General features: G+C 49.7%; 1 protein-coding gene and 1 long non-coding RNA gene across 3 annotated transcripts in view; one reads left to right on the forward strand and one right to left on the reverse strand.

The window, feature by feature from the left end:
• The window catches only part of Sctr (secretin receptor), a 62408-nt gene that overhangs the window by 12392 nt on the left and 30279 nt on the right, over positions 1 to 19737 (forward strand). Inside the window, exons 2-5 of one of the 2 annotated variants that reach the window (XM_031380695.1) lie at positions 5963 to 6080; positions 6280 to 6324; positions 15017 to 15124; positions 19371 to 19474. In XM_031380695.1, coding sequence (XP_031236555.1) covers positions 5963 to 6080; positions 6280 to 6324; positions 15017 to 15124; positions 19371 to 19474 — 375 coding nt within the window. The remainder of the gene's footprint in view (positions 1 to 5962; positions 6081 to 6279; positions 6325 to 15016; positions 15125 to 19370; positions 19475 to 19737) is intronic. The other variant, XM_031380705.1, reaches the window with a different exon arrangement.
• LOC116097879 lies at positions 9840 to 13557 on the reverse strand. Its single transcript, XR_004121590.1, has 2 exons — positions 12714 to 13557; positions 9840 to 10227 (listed from the first exon to the last, which is right to left on the reverse strand). It is a non-coding gene; the product is annotated as an uncharacterized LOC116097879 (long non-coding RNA).

Raw genomic sequence — 19737 nt, forward strand, 5'->3', positions numbered from 1 at the left:
GCAGGAAGGTGGGAGCAAGAGCAAGCACAAGAGGGGGCAAGCAGCTCCTTTTAGAGCAAGTCAGGCACACCTGGCTGTTGCCAGGTAACTGTGGGGCGGAGCTTAGACAAAATGCTAACATCCAGGAACTCTTTCATGGAAATGGTAGAACAAAAGCTCAGAAAGCTGAAAGGTTAGGAGGTGGGGGCTGATTCAGATGGCCACCATTTGACTAACAGGAATTCTAGAAAAACATGAGGACAGGAAGGGGAAGGTCAGCGGCAGGTACACAGAAAGTAATTAGATGAGAAAACACAGCAATTATTGACCTCAGGGAAGACAGAATGCCCAAGGACACATAATCCTCTTACTGGACTCACTTCAACAGCTAACAATACATCATTGTCAAAAGAAGCCATTATAAACATGGAGCATGGCGTTCACTGAAAGTGATATGAACAGAGTGTACGGAATCTGGGAGTGAGAAATATTTCTAGGGAGAATTTAAAACATCTAAATCTTTAATTGCCTTAATAGGAAGCTTGAGATATTCCAATAATCCAAGAAATAGTGTTGTTTTATGAATGTGGGGGTTGCCATTCTTATCTCCCTGTACAAAGCTCAAGTCCAAGTGGATCAAGGACCTCCATATAAAACCAGATACACTGAAACTTATAGAGGAGAAAGTGAGGAAGATCCTTGAACACATGGGCACAGGGGGAAAGTTCCTGAACAGAACACCAGTGGCTTATGCTCTAAGATCAAGAATTGACAAATGGGACCTCATAAAATTGCAAAGCTTCTGTAAGGCAAAGGACACTGTCAATAGGACAAAAAGGCAACCAACAGATTTGGAAAAGATCTTTACCAATCCTATATCTTATAGAGGGTTAATATCCAATATATACAAAGAACTTAAGAAGTTAACTTAGACAAAGAAGTTAAGAAGTTAGACTCCAGAGAATCAAATAACCCTATTAGAAAAGGGGTACAGAGCTAAACAAAAAGAATTTTCAACTGAGGAATATCGAATGGCAGAGAAGCACCTAAAGAAATGTTCAACATCCTTAGTCATCAGGGAAATGCAAATCAAAACAACCTTGAGATTCCACTTCATACCAGTCAGAATGGTTAAGATCAAAAACTCAGGTGACAGCAGATCCTGGAGAAGATGTGGAGAAAGAGGAACACTCCTTCATTGCTGGTGGGATTGCAAGCTGGTACAACCACTCTGGAAATCAGTCTGGTGGTTCCTCAGAAAATTGGACATAGTACTACCTGAGGACCCAGCTATACCACTCCTGGGCATATACCCAGAAGATGCTCCAACATGTATTGAGGACACATGCTCTACTATGTTCATAGCAGCCTTGTTTATAATAGCCAGAAGCTGGAAATAACCCAGATGTCCTTCAACAGAGGAATGGATGCAGAAAATGTGGTACATTTATACAATGGAGTACAATTATTAAAAACTATGAATTGATGAAATTCTTAGGCAAATAGATGGAACTAGAAAATATCATCCTGAGTAAGATAACCCAGTCACAAAAGACCACACATGATATACACTCACTGATAAGTGGATATTAGCTCAGAAGCTCAGAATACCCAAGATACAATTCACAGACCACATGAAGTTCAAGAAGGAAGAACAAAGTGTGGGTACTTTGGTCCTTCTTAGAAAGGGGAACAAAATACTCAGAAGAACAAATATGGAGACAAAGTATAGAGCAGAGACTGAAGGAAAAGCCATCCAGATACTGTCCCACCTAGGGATTCATCCCGTATACAGTCACCAAACTCAGACACTATTGTGGATGCCAAGAAATGCATGTTGAAAGGAGCCTGATATAGCTGTCTCCTGAAAGGCCCTGCCAGAGCCTTACAATACAGAGGCAGATGCTCACAGCCAACCATTGGACTGAGCGTGGGGTCTCCAATGGAAGAATTAGAGAAAGGACTGAAGGTGTTGAAGGGGTTTGCAACTCCATGGGAAGAACAACAATATCAACCAACCAGACCCCTCCCACCCCCAGAGCTCCCAGGGACTAAACCACCAACCAAAGAGTACACATGGAGGGACCCATGGCTCCAGTGGCATATATAGCAGAGGAGAAGTCCTTGGTCCTGTGAAAGCTTGATAGATGCCCCAGTGTAGGGGAATTGAGGGTGGGTGGGTGAGTGGGTGGGTGGAGGAACATCCTCATAGAAGCAGGGGAAGGGGGGATGGGATAGGGGATTTCTGGGAGGAGAGGGGGAACCGGGAAAGGGGATAACATTTGAAATGTAAATAAAGAAAATATCCAATTTAAAAAAGAAATGTGGAGTTATGGGTAGGGGTGCTAGAGAGATGAGGTTATGAGCAAGTACTGTTTCTGCAATTTGGTTCTCAGAAACAGTCAGGTGGCACCCCAACTGCCTCAATCTCCAGCTCCAGTGGTCTGGCGCCCTCTTTTGGCCACTGTGGGTACTTGTACTTATGCACATCCCCATATGTAGATATACATATATACACATAATCTAAAAAATAAACATAAATAAATTTTAAGATGAGTTCAATCCCCATAATACACACAAAAAGAAAAGACCTGGGCACCGTAGCACACATTTGTGATTCCAGGACTGGAGAGGCAGAGATGGGTAAATGGTGGACGGCTTGCAGGCTTGCCTTGTTCACACACTTCAGGCCAGGGAGAGACCATGCCTCCACACAAAACAACCACGACAGACAGTGTCTGAGGCCCTCGTGCTTGCAAGGCTGTCCTCAAGTCTCTCCACATGCATGCACACAAGTGCACATGCATGAGTGCACACATGAGGGAGAAGGAGAGAGCAGACGGGGGAGAACTGCTGTTTTGCTGTTTTAAGACATGCAAATTAAAAATATGGAGATAAAAATGAATGTGAGCAAGGAGTGGTTGCCAAGGGAGAAACAGGCAAACATTGGGGAGGGAGCATGGCCAGTTTCGATTTAGCCTCTCAGGCCCAGGTACAAGAGAAACGAGGAAGAACATGTACTAATAGAAACTCCGTGTGTGTGTGTGTGTGTGTGTGTGTGTGTGTGTGTGTGTGTATGTGTGTGTGTTTTAACTGCTTAAAGGAATTTTGTCTCTATAGACTTCAGAGCAATCCTTCATCTTTGTTTACCTTTTTGCTCCTGTGAATTTCGTGCAGAATTATTAACACTGCATGTCCATACGTATTCATGTTTGTGTATATGTGTGCACATGTGTGTTGGCACCCATACACATATGTGCATGCATATATGTGGAGGGCAGAGGACAAACGTAGCTGTTCCCTGGGCACTGCCCACCCTGTTCTTGGTTGTTTTGACACAGGGCCTCTCACTAGAATTTTCCAGTGAGCCTCAGGCATCCTCTATTCCCCAGTGAGGAATTACAAGTGCCCTTTTCCATGCCTGTCTTTTAAAAATTATTTTAGTTTATCCTTTGAGAACTTCATATGTGTATATAATATATTATAGCCATGATGCCTAGCTTATTTTTCTTTTTAATGTGGATTTGGGGGGATGGATTGCAGGTCCTCTGCTTGCAAGGCAAGTACTGAGCCATCTATCCAGCTCGACAAAGCCAATAGGGTATACCAAACACATGTATGAATATCCTTGCACACGCTGTGATAAAACACCACGAACAAAAGCAACTCGGGGAGAAAAGGCTTTATTTCGTCTTACAGCTTGTAATCCATCGTCGGAGGAAGTTAGAACAGGAACTGAAGCAGGGAACACGGAGGAGTGTTGCCTTCTGGCACTTCGTGCTCCCTGTGGCTTACTCACCCTGCTTTCTTATACCACACAGGGTCGTCCGTGTAGGGGCGGGGCACCACCCACAAGGGGCTGGACATTTCAGGGGCAATCACTAGCTAAGAAGATGTCTTGCCCGCTTGCCTATAGGCCAGTCTTACGGAGGTATCTCCTCAGTGGTGATTCTCTTCTCAGATAACCTGTGTCACGTTCACAAATCAAAACAGCAGCCAGGACCCCAGCTGAATCAGTCAGCCCCAGGTTCAGCGAGACTGTCTCAAAAACAGGCATGTATGTGCGCACGTGTGTGCACACACACACATACACACACACACACACACACATACCCTAAACCAGAACAACAGAGAGACTCTGTCTCAAAAACAGGCATGTGCACACACACACACACACACACACACACACACACACACACAAACCCTAAACCAGAACAACAGAGAAGCAACAGGTTTGGGGAGGAACAGAGGAAGCCTGAGACTGTGGTGAGGCTCGTACCCCATGAGCAGTGCATGGGGTTTCTGTAGAAATAGTTCAGTGCTTCCTAACACAGATTAAACGTGTTGCTGAGTCCTCTAGCAAGCCTGCCCTGGACTCACAGGGGAATGACCCTTCATTCCCCTGACTTTACAGTGGTGAGAAGGTGACGGCACTGCCATGCCAAGCCGTTTACGTTTGGATGCTTTTTCTGGCTAGAGATATGTGGACTTCCATTTCTGATGAAGTTGGGTGCGAGCCGTCAGCCATGACACGCTGTCCCCTGTGTTACATACCTGTGTGATGCTCGCCCAGGTGCATTAGAGGTTTCTGTTTGTTTTCTTATAAAGGCAGGATCTTATTTAGACCCCAATCCTCTGCCCTGATCACCCATGTGCTAGGAGTATAGGCATGGACCATTTTACCTAGTTCATATAGAGCTGGAGATTGAACCCAGGCTCCATAGATGCTTCCACATCCCCATCCCTTAAGTACATCTACTTGGAGCTCCAGGTCAGTTTCATTAGAGTTTAAGAGAAAAATCCCAGGGCAGGTAAGCTGTAAATCTCAGCCACTACCTGGAGGAGGAGAGTAGAGAAGAGAGGGAGAGAGTTAATCTGGCATGGCCATGAGCCGGCCACACAGCAGTCTGCAGCCCCATGGTGGGGAGGAGACCTTTATAAAAAGAGTGAAGAACCCGGAGTACCAGAGAAAGTATGCCGAGAACCAATGGGCGAAGAAGGAAAGGCAAAGCTAAGTTTTTCAGAATAATTCAGAGAAGTGGGCAGTCTTACAAAATCACTCTGCAGCCGACCCTGTAGAATTCTGGGAAGGAGAGAAGATTGGTCGGTAGAGGGTCTTAGCTGCAGTTTTGACTTGATAACATTCACTGAGAACAGGCTGGGCAAGGACCCAGAAACGAGAGGCATCTCTATGCACTTATTTCTACCATTGAATTCTTTTATCAACATCATATACTTCTTAGTCATACAAATCTGTATATGTTTACTGCAGTTGCTCTTAAGAACTTATTTTTTCTAAAAATTGATTGTGGGATGGTCCTCAAATCCTCCATGCCAAAGAGCTATCCAATCTTGGTGATGTTGGAGATGGTGGACCTCTTTTTTTATTTTTATTTTTTAAAGATTTATTTATTTATTTTATGTATATGAGTACACACTGTAGCTGTACAGATAGTTGTGAGCCTTCATCTGGTTGTTGGGAATTGACTTTTAGGACCTCTGCTCACTCAGGTCAGCCCCACTCGCTCAGTCCCTGCTCGCTCCAGCCTGGGTGGTTGTAAGCCGCCATGTGGTTGCTGGGATTTGAACTCAGGACCTTTGGAAGAGCAGTCGGTGATCTTACCCGCTGAGCCATCTCACCAGCCTCGATGTGGACCTCTTAAGTGGAGATCAAGGGGGAAGGTCATTGTACTCGTACCCTTGAAAAGGGGAATGGGGCTAAGAGGTTCCTTCTTCCTCTTTCTTTCTTATTCCTGGCCGGCCGGGAGGCAGAGGGTTGGTATCTGTGGAGACCATTTTGACCTCATCCTCACAGAGTCGGTCAGGTGGAGATCCTCACTGCGACGTTGAAGCTAATGTTGGACACCCTTGTGGGAATTGGTATTCCCACCCTGTGTCACCCTCTGCCTCCCTGCCCTTTCTTGCTTGAGGGAGGCACGGCTCTCAGCAGCACTGCCGAGAATCTTCCATGTTCCACTTGCAGGTGGAAGCTCTGCCCCGATTGTGTGATGTGCGGCGTGTACTGCTTGAGGAACGGGCCCAGTGCCTGCAGGAGCTCTCCAGAGAGAAGAAAGGAGCTCCGGGGCTGGAGACGGCATCAGGTAGGAGGCCCCCCCTCAGCCCAGGGGCCCTCTGCAGGTGGATCCTGTCCAGTTTTCGGGGTGGGAAGCCTGTCCCCGGGACCAGGTGGGCTGTCCGGAGTGGGTTCAGTTTTGTGCACCCCATCAGCTGTCGGGTGGGGTACATGGTGTTCATGGACTCAGAAGGCAGCACCCTCATGTCTCCTTTCTCTGGGAACAGCCAGTGTATTCTCACCGTCTGCTTCTTCACACATAGTATATCAAGGTGAGTCTTTTGTTCATCTTTTGTTCGTTTATAAATCTCTGAGTGTGTGCTTGTGTATGGTGTGTGTAGGATACGTATATGTCTGTGTGTGTGTGTGTAGGGTGTATGTATGAAGTCAGAGGACAACGGCTCCTTGCCTCTCACTTTGTTTGAGACAAGGCTTCCACACTGATGCCCGTGCCAGGCTAGCTGGCCTGAGAGCTCCCAGGGACTATTCTGTGCCCTTCCTCCACAGGCATGCTGGGATTACACCTAGCTTTATGTAGGTTCTGGGTCTCCTAATTCAAGTCCTCATGTTTGTATAGTAAGCACTTGGCCCATCAGATCGTCTCCCCAGTGCAAAGGGAAGGTTTGGTGGGAAGTGTGTCATGACACCCTTGGTCCCCCCTCCACACTCTTGACCCATTGGGATGAGCAAGGTCAGAGGGCCAGGATGGGGGCCAGGGTGGCTGAAGTAGGGGGAAGGGAACACATCTGCTGATGGTGCCTGACTAAGAAACCCAGAACAGACTGCCTGAGAGCATCCTGCAGAGAGGATTCCTTTCAGCGCTAGATGGAGATGCACATCATTGGCTGCTGGGTGACTACTGATGCCTCTCTCTCTCTGAAAGCCCTCTAAGGACTAGGAAGCATCTTTGAACCTTTAACATTTTATTTTTAGATTTATTTTATTTTACACGTATACGATTTTTCTCATACGTATGTCTGTGTGCAGCATGCACTTCTGGGTGCATGAGGAGGTCAGAAGACAACATCGGGTCCCCTGGAACTGAAGTTATGGAAGGTTCCGAACCAGTATGTGGGGGCTGGGACTCAAACTTAGATCTTTTGCAAGAATAATAAGTGCTCTTAACCACTGAGCTTCCCAACCTAGCCATCTCTCCAGTCCGGCCAGGGAGCATCTTCACAAATATGGCCATGCATAGCACCCTTCCACTCCTGATTTCCAAAGAAGGCACTGCTGACCAAGCCCAGTGTTCCTGTTTAGGGAGTGCTGGCTGGCATTCATTGGATGTGATTGTAGGAAATCATTTAACGTCCCGAGTCTGACCTCTAGAATGGAGATGATCATGTCTGTGTCAGAAGTATAATGATAAGTGAGAGAAAGTGGGTAAGGTACAGAGATTATGAATCTAAATATTCATCATTGGAGCTAGGAGTGCTGCTCAAGTGACAGACTACCTGCCTACAGTGGACAAGACCTTCTTTCCATTCAGTCTCTAGGATCATGGTCAGTCAACCGATCCATAGGTGAATACGTATCATTATTATCAATCAACTCTATTATAAATTTTACATTTAAGTGTTAATTGAATTCCTAGTCTCTCTTTGCAGCCTATCATCTAAGAGTGGATCATTAAGAAGACAGTCTGGGGCTGGGGAGATGGCACTTGCAGTGCTGGGATGGAGGCATATACAGTTTCTTGAAGCTCACGGACAGCCAGACAAGCGAGTTTCAGACCAGTGAGAGATACTGTCTCAAGGACAGGATATGACATCTGAGGTTGTCTGCTGACTTCCACAGACACCCACACACATATGAGTACATAGGAACGCATGAACATACATGCTCATGCCTCCCCCCCAACATGAATATGAAGGAACACGTGTGCACACACACATACAAATGCATGCTCTCACGTGCGCACACATACACACACACACACTAATACACAGGAACACATGCACACACACAGGCACACACATGAATATACACGTTCACATGTGCACACACACAGAGAGAAAGAGACAGAGACAGAGAGACAGAGAGAGACTGGTTGAAGGTTGTTCTTAGAACCAGGCAGGTGTCACAGGCTCTGAGCCTGATGTGAGGCCTGGGAGAGGCTGATGTATGCCCCTCAGCTGCCCTGCCACCTCAGTGGGTTTCCAATAAACTCAGCTCTCAATCCCTCACAAGGATCTATCTTGGCTCATGTGCTCTGGAGTGGTCAGGGGACTCTGCTGGGGGCCTGGGGTTAATGGTTAAGCTGTTGCTTCTCTCAGGTAGAGGTTAATGTTTGAAAACTAGACAAACGACAGGAAATGCCACTCATGGAGAGTCACCAACCCTGGAATAATTATTACATATAAAAGAATTGGCTCTTCAGCTCTTTTGAGTCAGGGGGCCCATTCCACTCCGTGGGAATGTCTTAGCTGCCACCCTACTGGGGTGTTTATTACTGGGTTTGTAGAAGCCACCGTCCTCTCAGAGGGGGCTGGGGGAAGTTTCTGGCTCTCCTTACAAGGAGAATGTTCCAGAAGGATAGTGTGGTGGCCAGATATTTGTAGGTTCCGTGGTAACAGACCTGGGCATCCATCCAGATTTGTCACATAGAGCCTGTGTGACCTCCAGCAAGACCTCTCTGGGCCTTGGTGTTCTGCCTTCCCCGTCAAGTGGAGCATACCGGTGTTCTCTTCTTATCTCCCCAGCTAGCTGATCTCCCCTGAGTGGGAAGACACGGGGGTTTTTGTACTTTTGTGTTTTTCGGTTGACATGAACCTCACATTTAATCAACTCCAGGGGGATTGTGATCCCCTGGTATTGATCAGACTATGCAACCACGTGTAACAAGTCTAAAATGCTCTTATCAGGCAGGGAGGAACCGCGGGCTGGCTCCCCGGTGACCTGCATCAGCAGGTGCACGGTCCCAGAGCAGGGGTGTTCCAAGTCCTCCCCGGTGATCTCCATCAGCAGGTGCACGGTCCCAGAGCAGGGGTGTTCCAAGTCCTACACTCCAGAAATAGTCCCAGGTTATCATCAGACCATCTGTGCTGGTGGATAAATAAGCCCTGAAGGTGGCCCTGTGCACCCACACAGGAAAGAGTAAAAGTTGGCCGAGGACTGGCTCTCTGTGAGCCAGGCACCCTACTGGCTGGGGCCCTGAAGATCTCCAACGCCCTGTTCTGCCTTTCCACTCAGCCTTCCTCCATTTCCCAGTTCCCACTTTCACCGTACACCTGCATCTGGGACTATCTCTAGGCAAGACACAGGCATATGGTGCTGGGTATCTGCCTCGGGCCTGGAACAGATTCAGGGGCTAGGGGCTTCCTAAGGCTAGCGGACTCTCTCCTTCCACTGGGTGGCAACAAATCATTCTCTCTTAGTTGTGGCTTTTAGTTTGACTCTATTCTCCTGGGGTAGCTGACACTTAAGCCTTGGCATTTCTCTTGTCTGTCTGTCTGTCTATCTGCTTGTTGTTTGTTTATTTATTTATTTATTTAATATTTATTTATTTATTATATGTAAGTACACTGTAGCATCAGATCTCATTACAGACGGTTGTGAGCCATCATGTGGTTGCTGGGATTTGAACTCACAACCTTCGGAAGGGCAGTCGGTGCTCTTAACCGCTGAGCCATCTCTCCAGCCCCGTTTGTTTATTATTTCTATATATCTCCCTCCTATCCTTTAGTCCCCCCTTCCCTCTACTCATCTCCTCCACCCACTTCTCCCTCCTTTCTCTTCAGAAAAGGGCAGGCCTCCCATGGATATCAACCAGACATGGTATATGCAGTTGCAGTAAGACCAGGCACCTCCCCTCCTTGTATTAACGCTGGACAAGGCAACCCAGTATGAGGAAAAGGGTTCCCAAAAGCAGGCAACAGAGTCAGAGACAGTCCCTGCTCCCACTGTCAGGGGTCCCACAGGATAAAGCTACACAACTGGAACCTGTGTGCAGAGAGAGTATAGGTCAGATCCATGCTCCCTGGCTGGTGTTTCGGTCTCAGGTTGGTTGATTCTGTGGGTTGTGGTGTCCTTAGCTCTGTGGCTCCTACGATCCTCTCTTCTCCTTTTTGGCAGGGTTGCTTGAACTCCACCTGGCATTTGGCTGTGGTCTCTGCATCTGTTCCCATCCGTTGCTGGGTGAAGCCTCTCTGGTGACCACTGGGCTAGGTTCCAATCTATGAGGGCAGCAGAATACCATTAGGCATCATTCCATGGCTTTTTTTGTATGTGTGAGTCGTGTTTGGTTCTGTCCTAGGTCTCTGGGCTCTCTGGCCTCTGGCCCTGGATCTCTCGGCAGTGTCAGGGATGGACTCATGGGTCTCAAGCTGGACTAGTCATTGGTTGGCCACTCCCACAATCTCTAAGCCACCTTTACCCCAGCACATCTTGAACGTCGAAGCACGGAAGGGTTTTGTGGCTGGGTTGCTGTCCTAATTCTTCCACTGGAAGTCTTGCTGGTTCCAGGAGATGGCTACTTCAGACTTTATGTCCTCCATTGCTAGGAGTCTTAGCTAAGGCCACCCTCATAGATTCCTGGGAGTTTCCGTTACACTAGATTTCTAGCTCATCCCTGAGGTGGCCACTGATTCCAGCTGTCGCTCCCAGGGCTCTCTCTCTCTCTCCATCCTCCCTGAATCTGATCCCTCCTGTTTTCTTGGTATTTATTGAAAACACCTCAGACTTTGCCCTGTATGGGTAGTAGCTATGAAATCACTATCTGTAGCCACAGGGCCCTTCTGTGCCTGGCTGGGGAAGTGTGCTCTGCAGGGCTGGCTGGGAAAGTTGTGCTCTGCAGGGCTGGCTGGGGAAGTGTGCTCTGCAGGGCTGGCTGGGGAAATGTGCTCTGCTGGGCTGGCTGTGGTATGGTCTCTGTAGCCATTCTCCTCTGAGCCATTTTTTCACATCAATTGTATGGCTTTTGAGGGGCCTTGTGCCTTTTCTTTTTCTTCTCTCCCTCCTTTCCTTCCTCCTTTCTTTCTTTACTCTTTCCTCCCTCTTTCCTGCTCTCTTTTCCCTCTCTCCTTCTTTCTTTCTTTCTCTCTCTGTCTCTCTCTGTGTCTCTATTTCTCCCTCCTTTCTGTCTCTCTGTATCTCTATTTCTCTCTCTCCTTTCTTTCTCTCTGTCTCTCTCTTGTCTCTCTGTCTCTGTCTCTCTCTGTGTCTCTCTATTTCTCTCTCTGTCTCTCTCTGTCTCTTTCTCTCCTCTCTCCTCTCTCTCTGTCTTTCTCTGTCTCTGTCTCTGTCTCTCTGTCTCTGTCTCTCTCTGTCTCTGTCTCTCTGTCTCTCTCTGTCTCTCTGTCTCTCTCTCTTGTCTCTCTCTGTCTCTCTGTCTCTGTCTCTCTCTCTCTTTCTCTGTCTGTCTGTCTCTCTCTCTGTCTCTCACTCTCTTTCTCTGTCTGTCTGTCTCTCTCTCTGTTTCTCTCTCTCTCTCCCCCTCTCTCTTCCTTTCTCCCCAGGTCTCATGTAGCTCAGACTGGCTTCAGACTCACTCAATCGTCAAAGCTGACCTTGGCCTTTGATCCTCTTCCTCCACTTCCTGGGTGCTGAGATTTCAGGTGTGTGTCACCATGTCTGGTACTGTGGTGCTAGAGCTGGACTCAGAGCTTCCTATGTGCTAGGCCAGCACTTCCCCCCAGCAGAGCTGAAGCCCCAGCATCCTGTTAACATTTCCCTGCACCTCCCCCCCCATCTTCTGAAGACAAAGTAAATTTTCTAAAAACCACATAACCAGTAAAATAAAAATAGTCCAGATAAGCACCGCCGAAAAACTGCTTCCGTGTGAGCAGTTTCCTCACCTGCCAGGAATTCAAAGGTCTGCTCTCAGCCTTTCCTTGCTCAGAGATGGAGCTAAACCGGGCAAATAAGAGCATCTGTGGGTCTTCAGTAAGTGCAGGGTTGAGAGCCAGTTCTCCTGATATGGAGGACAGGCAGCCTGGCAGGCAACCCTTCACTGGGCTGAGGAGACAGGACCCCAGCTTCAGACTCCTCCTGCATTTGTCTCCCGACCCTGGACTCCTCCATTCTTCTTCCAAGGATGGGGCGTTGACTCCCTGTGACACCTGTCCTTCTCATAGCTCAGGCCTGGCATAGTTCCACCCCTGCCCAGGGCCTGGCTGACAGGAGGAGTGTGGCCCTGAGCCAGCTGGCAGGGGTGCCTCCTACCCTGAGGAACCTTTGCCATGACCTAGCCAGCTCTAGGTTGGCTGTTCTGTGGACCCTGCCCAACGTGACCCCCCCTCCTCCCGCCAAGTAGACTCTCACACATTCTGACACCTCATTCTGTCTGGCCAGGCAGGCAAGGTCACCTACCACATGGACTGGAGCCGTTGGCTAGTGGCCTGGTGGCTTGGCCTGCCCCAGACGGCTCCGAGTCCCACTTCTCAGGTGGCTAATAGTTTCTGGAAGTGGCCATCTGTCCCCAGGACTGGAGAAAGCATGGAGTAGACAAGGAGACCACATTCTGCAGCCACATGGAGAGACCTGCTTAAGGAAGGGGGGGACACAGGTTCCTCTTTGACCTCCTGGGACTCCAAATGCCAGAAACAGAAAGCATTCGTTTTCTGGAAAGGACCCTCCTAGGACCAAGTCACACCTGTTATATTATTTTCTCATCACTGTGACAAGATCAGCTTAAGAAAGGACGGGGTTGGTTTGTGCTCACAGTTGGAGGGTGCAGACCATTGTGGCAGGCACGGCGTCAGGAGCCAGCTGCTCCCACGGCATCCAGTCAGCAGAGAAGAAATGCATGTCTGTCCTCAGCTCGCTCTCTCCTTTTTCTTTTCCCAGCCCATGGAACGGTGCTGCTCACACTCAGGGTGGCTCTGCCCACCCTAGTTAACTCAGTCTAGAAAACCCAGACACGCTCAGAAGTTTATCTCCTAAGCGGTTCTACATCCCATCAAGTTGACAGTAGACGTTAACTGTCACACCCAGGGACGCGTGGGAAGACCCTTCCCAGACCTGGAGAGAACACCCATGGGTGCCTGGAGAAAGACTGGCCTCTGGGGTGGTGGGACAGACAGGCACTCCATAGCTGTTCCAAGACAGAAATGCACAGGGCTGTCTGCCCCAGGCTCCCTGTGAGATCCTGGATGAAGATTCAGAAGCATTCAAGAGCTGCTCATCTCCCGGGTTCCTGGAAGGACCAGCATCTATCTAGTCCTTCGTTTGGCAGATGCTTTTGCTGGGCCCCTGGAACCCTGTCTATACTGGGTGGTTTCCTTGTTGCTCTGACATAAACAACCTAAGAGAGGAGGAATTTATTTTTTCTCACAGTTCCAAGAATTTAGTCTCTTGTCCTCGGCCCTACAGACCTTAGGCCTGTGGTGAGGCAGACAGTCGTGGTGGTAATAGCACATTCAGAAGGAAGCTGTTTGTCTCATGGTGGACAGGAGGCAGGGCGTAAGAAAGAGACTGAGTACTGTGCAAACACTCGTAGACTGGACCCTAGTGACTTTCTCCCTTCAACAAACTCCCCTCACAAACTTTCAGAACCTCCTAGAACTGTGCTGCCCTCTGGGGACCAACTGATGAGTACAGGAACCAGTAGGGGACATTTCTATTCATATCACAATAACCAGGTCTGGGATGTGGCTCAGTTGATAGCCTAATATGCATAAGAGTTCCCTTCTTCCCCAGCTGAGTGTGCAGTGTCCCAGCTCTCAGCGCATACAGGCAGAGGCGATCACTGACCTAGCTTCTAAAGAGAACACTATTGTCCACCAAGCAGAGGGTCCCCAAGAGCAGAAACATATCTGGTGGCCTACAGCCAAAGCTCCCGAGCCTCATAGTGAGGGCACTCAGTATGAGGCCAGCGAACCAGTGGAGGGACCAATGGCAGGGATCCCCGAATGGAGGGATGAGAGGAACAGTTCACACCAGTTCACACCAGTCCCCTCTGCATACAGATGCTTTTAACATCCATGCTGGCTTCTCAGTTCCATGTCTTTATTGGGGTCCTCTGGTTTGGTGTCGTGGAAGGGACCCAAGGCATCTGATTCAGCCCCCACTTTCAGAGAAGCAGAAGCCATGAAAAAGAGTGAGGTGGGGTGGCTTACTGAGTTGACCCAGACAGGAAACAGAGGCAGAATGTGTCTGCCTAGCTTGCCATCTGGTGCCCAATCATAGTCTCCAACCACCTGACCTGTCCCAAGGCACTGGATGATCCCAGGCAGGCTCAGGGACATTGTGAAGAGGCAAGGAGGTGTGTGTGTGTGTGTGTGTGTGTGTGGCAAGTTTGAATTGGGTTAGCAGAGGGTACAGCAGTCTGGGGAGGTGAGAAGGTGAGTCAGATGTGGTATGTTTTGCCCTGTCATTGTCACCAGCACCTAGTGGGCCTGGGAGAAGTTCAGAGGTAGGGTGAAGGGTGGGGCAAGAGCAACCTATGGCCCCAGGACAAAGATGGGGGTGGGGGAGGGGAGGTCTAAAAGAGTGGTTCTAGGAGACCATTGCTTGGATGGTATAGTTTTTGTTTCTTGACACAGAGTTTTGTGTAGCCCAGGCTGGCCTCAAACCTACTATGTAGTTGAGCATGACTTTGAACTCCTGATCCTCCTGCCTCCTCCTTACTGGGATTATAGGCATGTGCTACCACTGCCAGATTTTGTGGTGCTGGGGACCAAACCCAGGGCTCTTGGGTATGCTAGGCAAGTGCTCTTCCAACCGAGCATGCACATCCTTAGCCCTGGTGTTATAAGTTAAATATGTTCCCCATACGTGTTAATCACTTGCCTCTGGTTGATGGTGCTTTTGGGAAAGATTTTGGGAACTATGAAGGGTGGGGCAAGAGCTGGAGAAATATCTCAGAGGCAGAACACTTGCCCAGTATGTGCAAGACCCTGCTCTCTCCCATGCCCCAGCCCTGGAAAGGCAGAGTGCAAGATGTCAGCGTATAATGGGAACTGGGGTTCAAGGGTGGTGGGCGGCCTTGGCCCATGCCCCACTCCATCTCAATCTTCTCTGCAGGCTGTGAGGGGTTTTGGGACAACATAAGCTGCTGGCCCTCCTCTGCGCTGGCCCAGACCGTGGAAGTGCAGTGTCCGAAGTTCCTGCAGTTGCTCTCTAGGAGAGATGGTAACCACTTGGCAAGAAGCACCCCGACCAGAGGTTGTAATGGTTCTCAGAGGAGGACTTGGGCGCCAGGAAGCCCTGAGGAGGAGCAGTGTAGGAAATGATAAGGGGAAATCTCAGGAGACTGGAATCCTTGCACGAGTGTGTGAGAGTGCAGGGTCCTAAGGAAGGGAGCAGGAGACCAAGGCTTTAGGGAAGTATGAAGAAGGCTGGGGCCATTGCATTAGCTCAGCATGTTAAAGGTACCTGCTGCCCAGCCTGTTGATCTGAGCTTGGTCCTCACCAGTAGTAGAAGAAGAGAATTCACTCCTACAAGCTGTTCTCTCACCACCCTACTGGCGTCCAAGTGAAAAAGGGTAATAAAAAGGAGGAAGAAAAAGAGGAGGGCTGGGGAAAAGAGAGAATGAGGGGGAGAAAGAGAGGAAGGAGGAGGAGGGGGGAAGTGGGGAGGATGAAGAGGAAGAGGAGGGGAGAAGGAAGAAGAGGAAAAAGAGAAGGAGGAAGGGGAGGAGGAGGAAGGGGAGGAGGAAGAGGAGGAAGAAGAGAAGGAAGGAGAAGAGGAGGAAGAGGAGGAGGAAAGGGGAAGAAGAGGAGGAAGAGAGGAAAGAGGAGAGGGAGGAAGGGAGGATGGGAGGAGGAATAGCAGGAGGAGGAGGGAAAGAAGCGGGAAAGGAGAAGGGGAAGCGGAGGGGGAATAGGAGGAGGGGAGGAGGGAGAGAGGAAGAGGAGGAAAAGAGGAAGAAGAGGACTTGGCACTGGCTAAGATGTACCTCATAACCCAGTTTAGGAACCCTCTCCCTTCTTTCAATATTTCTGTTCCCTTAGCAACCAGCCATGTTGCTTCAGATACCCCCACAGTGCCTGTCTCTAGAACACTTTTGTGCCCGTTATTCTGGGCCTTGATGGTGACCAGAAGCTTCCCTGGGTGCCCTGATTCCTGAAGGGGTGCCTTACCTGAGTACGTCTGCATTCTGTGCCATGCTGCCATGCCCAGCTTTACACGGACGCTGGGGACCCAAATTTGGGCACCTCTGTTTGCACAGCAAGCGTTTCCCATCTGGCCTATCCCCTGCCCTGGAAGTAAATCTAAAACATTTTCCTTTGTTGCCTCCCCACCACCTCCCTTTTTTTCCTCGTGAACCTCCACCTCTCCATCATAGCCCCATCCCCTGCCATGCTCATGTCTTCAATTCTACCAAGGGTCTATCTTCCTGGCAGAATTCCTCCACGTTAGGTACTTGGGTCTGCGAAGCTTGGGGCTTAGGCCGTTCATGCAGCCATGGCTTGGAGCAATGTACTGACCTAACGTCCAGGTACCACCCGTGGTCGGTAGGCATCCTGTTGAAAAGTATGTATGCTTCTCATCTGTACCAGGCATTCCCTCCAAAAAGCCTTCTTAGAGCCCCACACCTACCCTCCTGCAGCATGACCAGGAAGAGCCAGTACCTGTGGCCACAAAGGTGACCAAATGCCTGCCTGGTCACATCTCTCCGCGGTTAACTGCTTGAACTCCCACCCACCTCTGAATGGTTGGTAATTCACAGCCTAGTCCCCCCACAAATCAGTTTTCTGCTGCTGCAGTTTCATCTACCTGCCACAAGGTGTCACTGTGGGGACACGGGCTTACCCTGAGGCCCTGCCTTCTAGGAGCTGGCCTGGCTCCAGGGCTGGTGGGAGGATCTTCAGCTCACTGGGTCGGTCATACCTAGCCTCAGGGTGCTGGCTGGCTCAAGAGCGTGGGTCAGGACCTGTCTGGGCCCGCTAGTCACCGGGAAGTTTTCTCTTGCGTAGTGCTGTCTCAGATCCGATTGGACTTTTGCCTCTTGCCCCTCCAGTGAGGAAGCTTCCGCGGTGTGGTGTGTCCCTAACCCCAGGGAGAAGTGCTCATGGACTCCAGCCACTGTTAAGGACAACTTCCTTTGGAGGGAGGCAAATGCATTCTAGAGTTAGTTCCTAAGTAGCTTTCCCCACAGCAGTTTCCATGCTGGCCCCGACAGGTATTTGGATGACTAGAAAAACTGCAGGCTGCTTCCTGCCCCAGATAGTTCTCACTCCGGGCCCAGAGTGTTCCTTCAAGGAGACGTTCCTTTGATTCTTTAAACAGCACTGGTATTTCCAATGTCCCTTGTTTAAAATGTGCTTTGTAGGCCTTGATACCACAGGCCTGTAGACCCAGCCTCCTCTAAGTGGAGGCAGGAAGATCCCCAAGTTTAGGGTCTTTCGGAGCAACTTAGAGACTGTGTCCCAAAACTAAGTAAAAGAAGTGGCTGGGAGGCAGCTCTGATGGTAAAGGGCTTACTGCAAACATGAGGGGCAGAGAGCTCAGTTCCCACCGTGAAAGCCGGGCGCAGGTGCCTGCCTGTAATACACACACACCACACACACCACAAACACACCACACACACCACAAACATACCACACACACACACACAAGTTTCTGGGTGGGATCATGTGCTGGTCCAGCTTTTTAGGTAGGATCCCAGGGACTTGAGAAGCAAATGAAATTTTGGACAGGTTCTTCCCTGAAATGCACATGCATGCATACACAGGCCTGCAAATGCCAGCTTCCGGGCTCTTCTGAAGGAACCTCCGTCCCTGTCAGGAAAGAATCCCAGAGGAAGTGAGTGGAGTTAAGGGCACAGAGAACGCCCATTCTTTCGCTGCAGCACCCTAGTTTTGTCAAAGTTTCAGGAACCAACTGAGTCATAGTCAGATATCTCTGGAATGCTGCTGGGTCCCTGAGGACTGTAGACAGGCAGGCAGCTGTGCTCTGCTGGACCCGTAGAGAGATACCATCTCGGCCTGTGCTGAGGGCCTTTGGTTCTAGAGCTATGTCTTTCTATCTAGTCAGCCCACATTTGACCGTCCTTCTTTCCCACCCCACAACCTTCCTCCCTGACTTCATTCCAAAGCTCTCTCACCCCTCCCTTGAATGCTAAGACTTTACACCCTGATGGGGGCAGGGACCCTTAGGTCTAGAAGAGCAACTTTTGGGAGCCAAAATAAGACAAAGTACTAGAACCAATTCCCAACAGATAAGTGTTAGAATGTGTACTAGCATGCAAGTGGTCCTGGCGAGATTCCCTGAGCCCATATATGTGCCCATGCACAAGCACATGCATGCATGCCCACCTCGGGAAATCCTCCCCACCCAGCAGTTCCCCGTACAGCAGGGAACTCAAGCCTGCTCTCTATGAAAAGAGATCCTATCTGTCAGCCTTATTTATTACTCTGCCTGTGCAGCAAGCCAGTGTCGATGCCCAATGACTCTGGGCCACACTCTTGGTTCCAGAAATCAATTACTCATGTGGTCCAAAGAGTCAACCTCTAACCTGCCAGGCAGGGATGGTGGGCAAACACAGTTGCTCCCAATAGAGTGGCATTAACATTGTGGCTAAAGGAATAATAACCCAATTCTTCCCACAAGGGACAACTGTCTGGTGTACTTTATTTACCCCAGTGGCCTCTGCTGGCTTTCATCTGGTGAGATGAGCAAGACACAGTGGTCAAGCACAAACACCTGAGTCTGGTAGCCAAGCCGGACATACAATGCACATGGAATGCCAGCACCAGGGAGGCGGAGGCAGGTGCATCCCTGAGACTCACTAACCAGCTGGCTCAGTGTAGTTGGCAAGTTCCAAAGGCAGGAAGAGACTGACTCTGTCTCCAAAGGCCAAGGTGGATGGATCTGAGGAATGGGACCCGAGGTTGACCTCTGACCTAGACACACACACACACACAGAGGGAGGGGGAGAGAGAGAAAGAGAGTGAGTGAGTGAGAGAGAGAGAGAGAGAGAGACAGACATACAGAGAGAGAGAGATAGACAGACAGACAGAGAAAGACAGGAGGGAGAGAGGGAGAAAGGGAGAAGAGAGACAGACATACAGGCAGACAGACAGACAGGAGAGAGAGGGGAGAAGGAGAGATGGGGTGGAGGGAGAGCAACTTTAGAGCAAGGTTCTAACCGTGAGAGCCTAGGGATCCAGCATCCACCCAGGTGCTCGGGACCCACCTATCACGCCAGCAGAACCGGGGTGGGAGTAAGGAAGGGCATTCATACAAAAACGTGAAGCGTCCTGCAGGTCCAACCCTCTTCCTCCATTTACTGAGCTATGATGTGGGGCATGCTACATGGCCACTGCATGCCTCAACTTGCCCACCTGTAGAATGATGTCAATATTTACATGTTGCCAGAGATTTCCTTGTAATGATTCCACTATTCATCTGCTGCACCCTTGTCACCCTCAGGGTCTCTGTTCCGGAACTGCACACAGGATGGCTGGTCAGAAACCTTCCCCAGGCCTGACCTGGCCTGTGGGGTCAACATGAACGACTCCTTTAATGAGAGACGGGTAAGCCTGTTCTGTTGTAGCTCCGTGCCCCAAGAGGAGTGAATGAAGGGTGAGCTCCCAGAAAGGGCCAGAGAGGATCTGAATGCTGGTGTTACGAGCACTCGCCATCACGGCTAGTTCACAGGGAGTAGAGGACAGAACCCAAGGACCACATCCTGGCCAAACTTAGTTCTTTCTATTAAAAACCCTCCTCCTTTCACCGGCTTGTGATGACAATGTGTCTTACCTGGCTTTCTTCCCTTCCCTTCCCTTCCCTTCCCTTC

Source organism: Mastomys coucha, unplaced genomic scaffold (assembly GCF_008632895.1).
Source record: "Mastomys coucha isolate ucsf_1 unplaced genomic scaffold, UCSF_Mcou_1 pScaffold1, whole genome shotgun sequence".
Classification (NCBI taxonomy): Eukaryota; Metazoa; Chordata; class Mammalia; order Rodentia; family Muridae; genus Mastomys; species Mastomys coucha.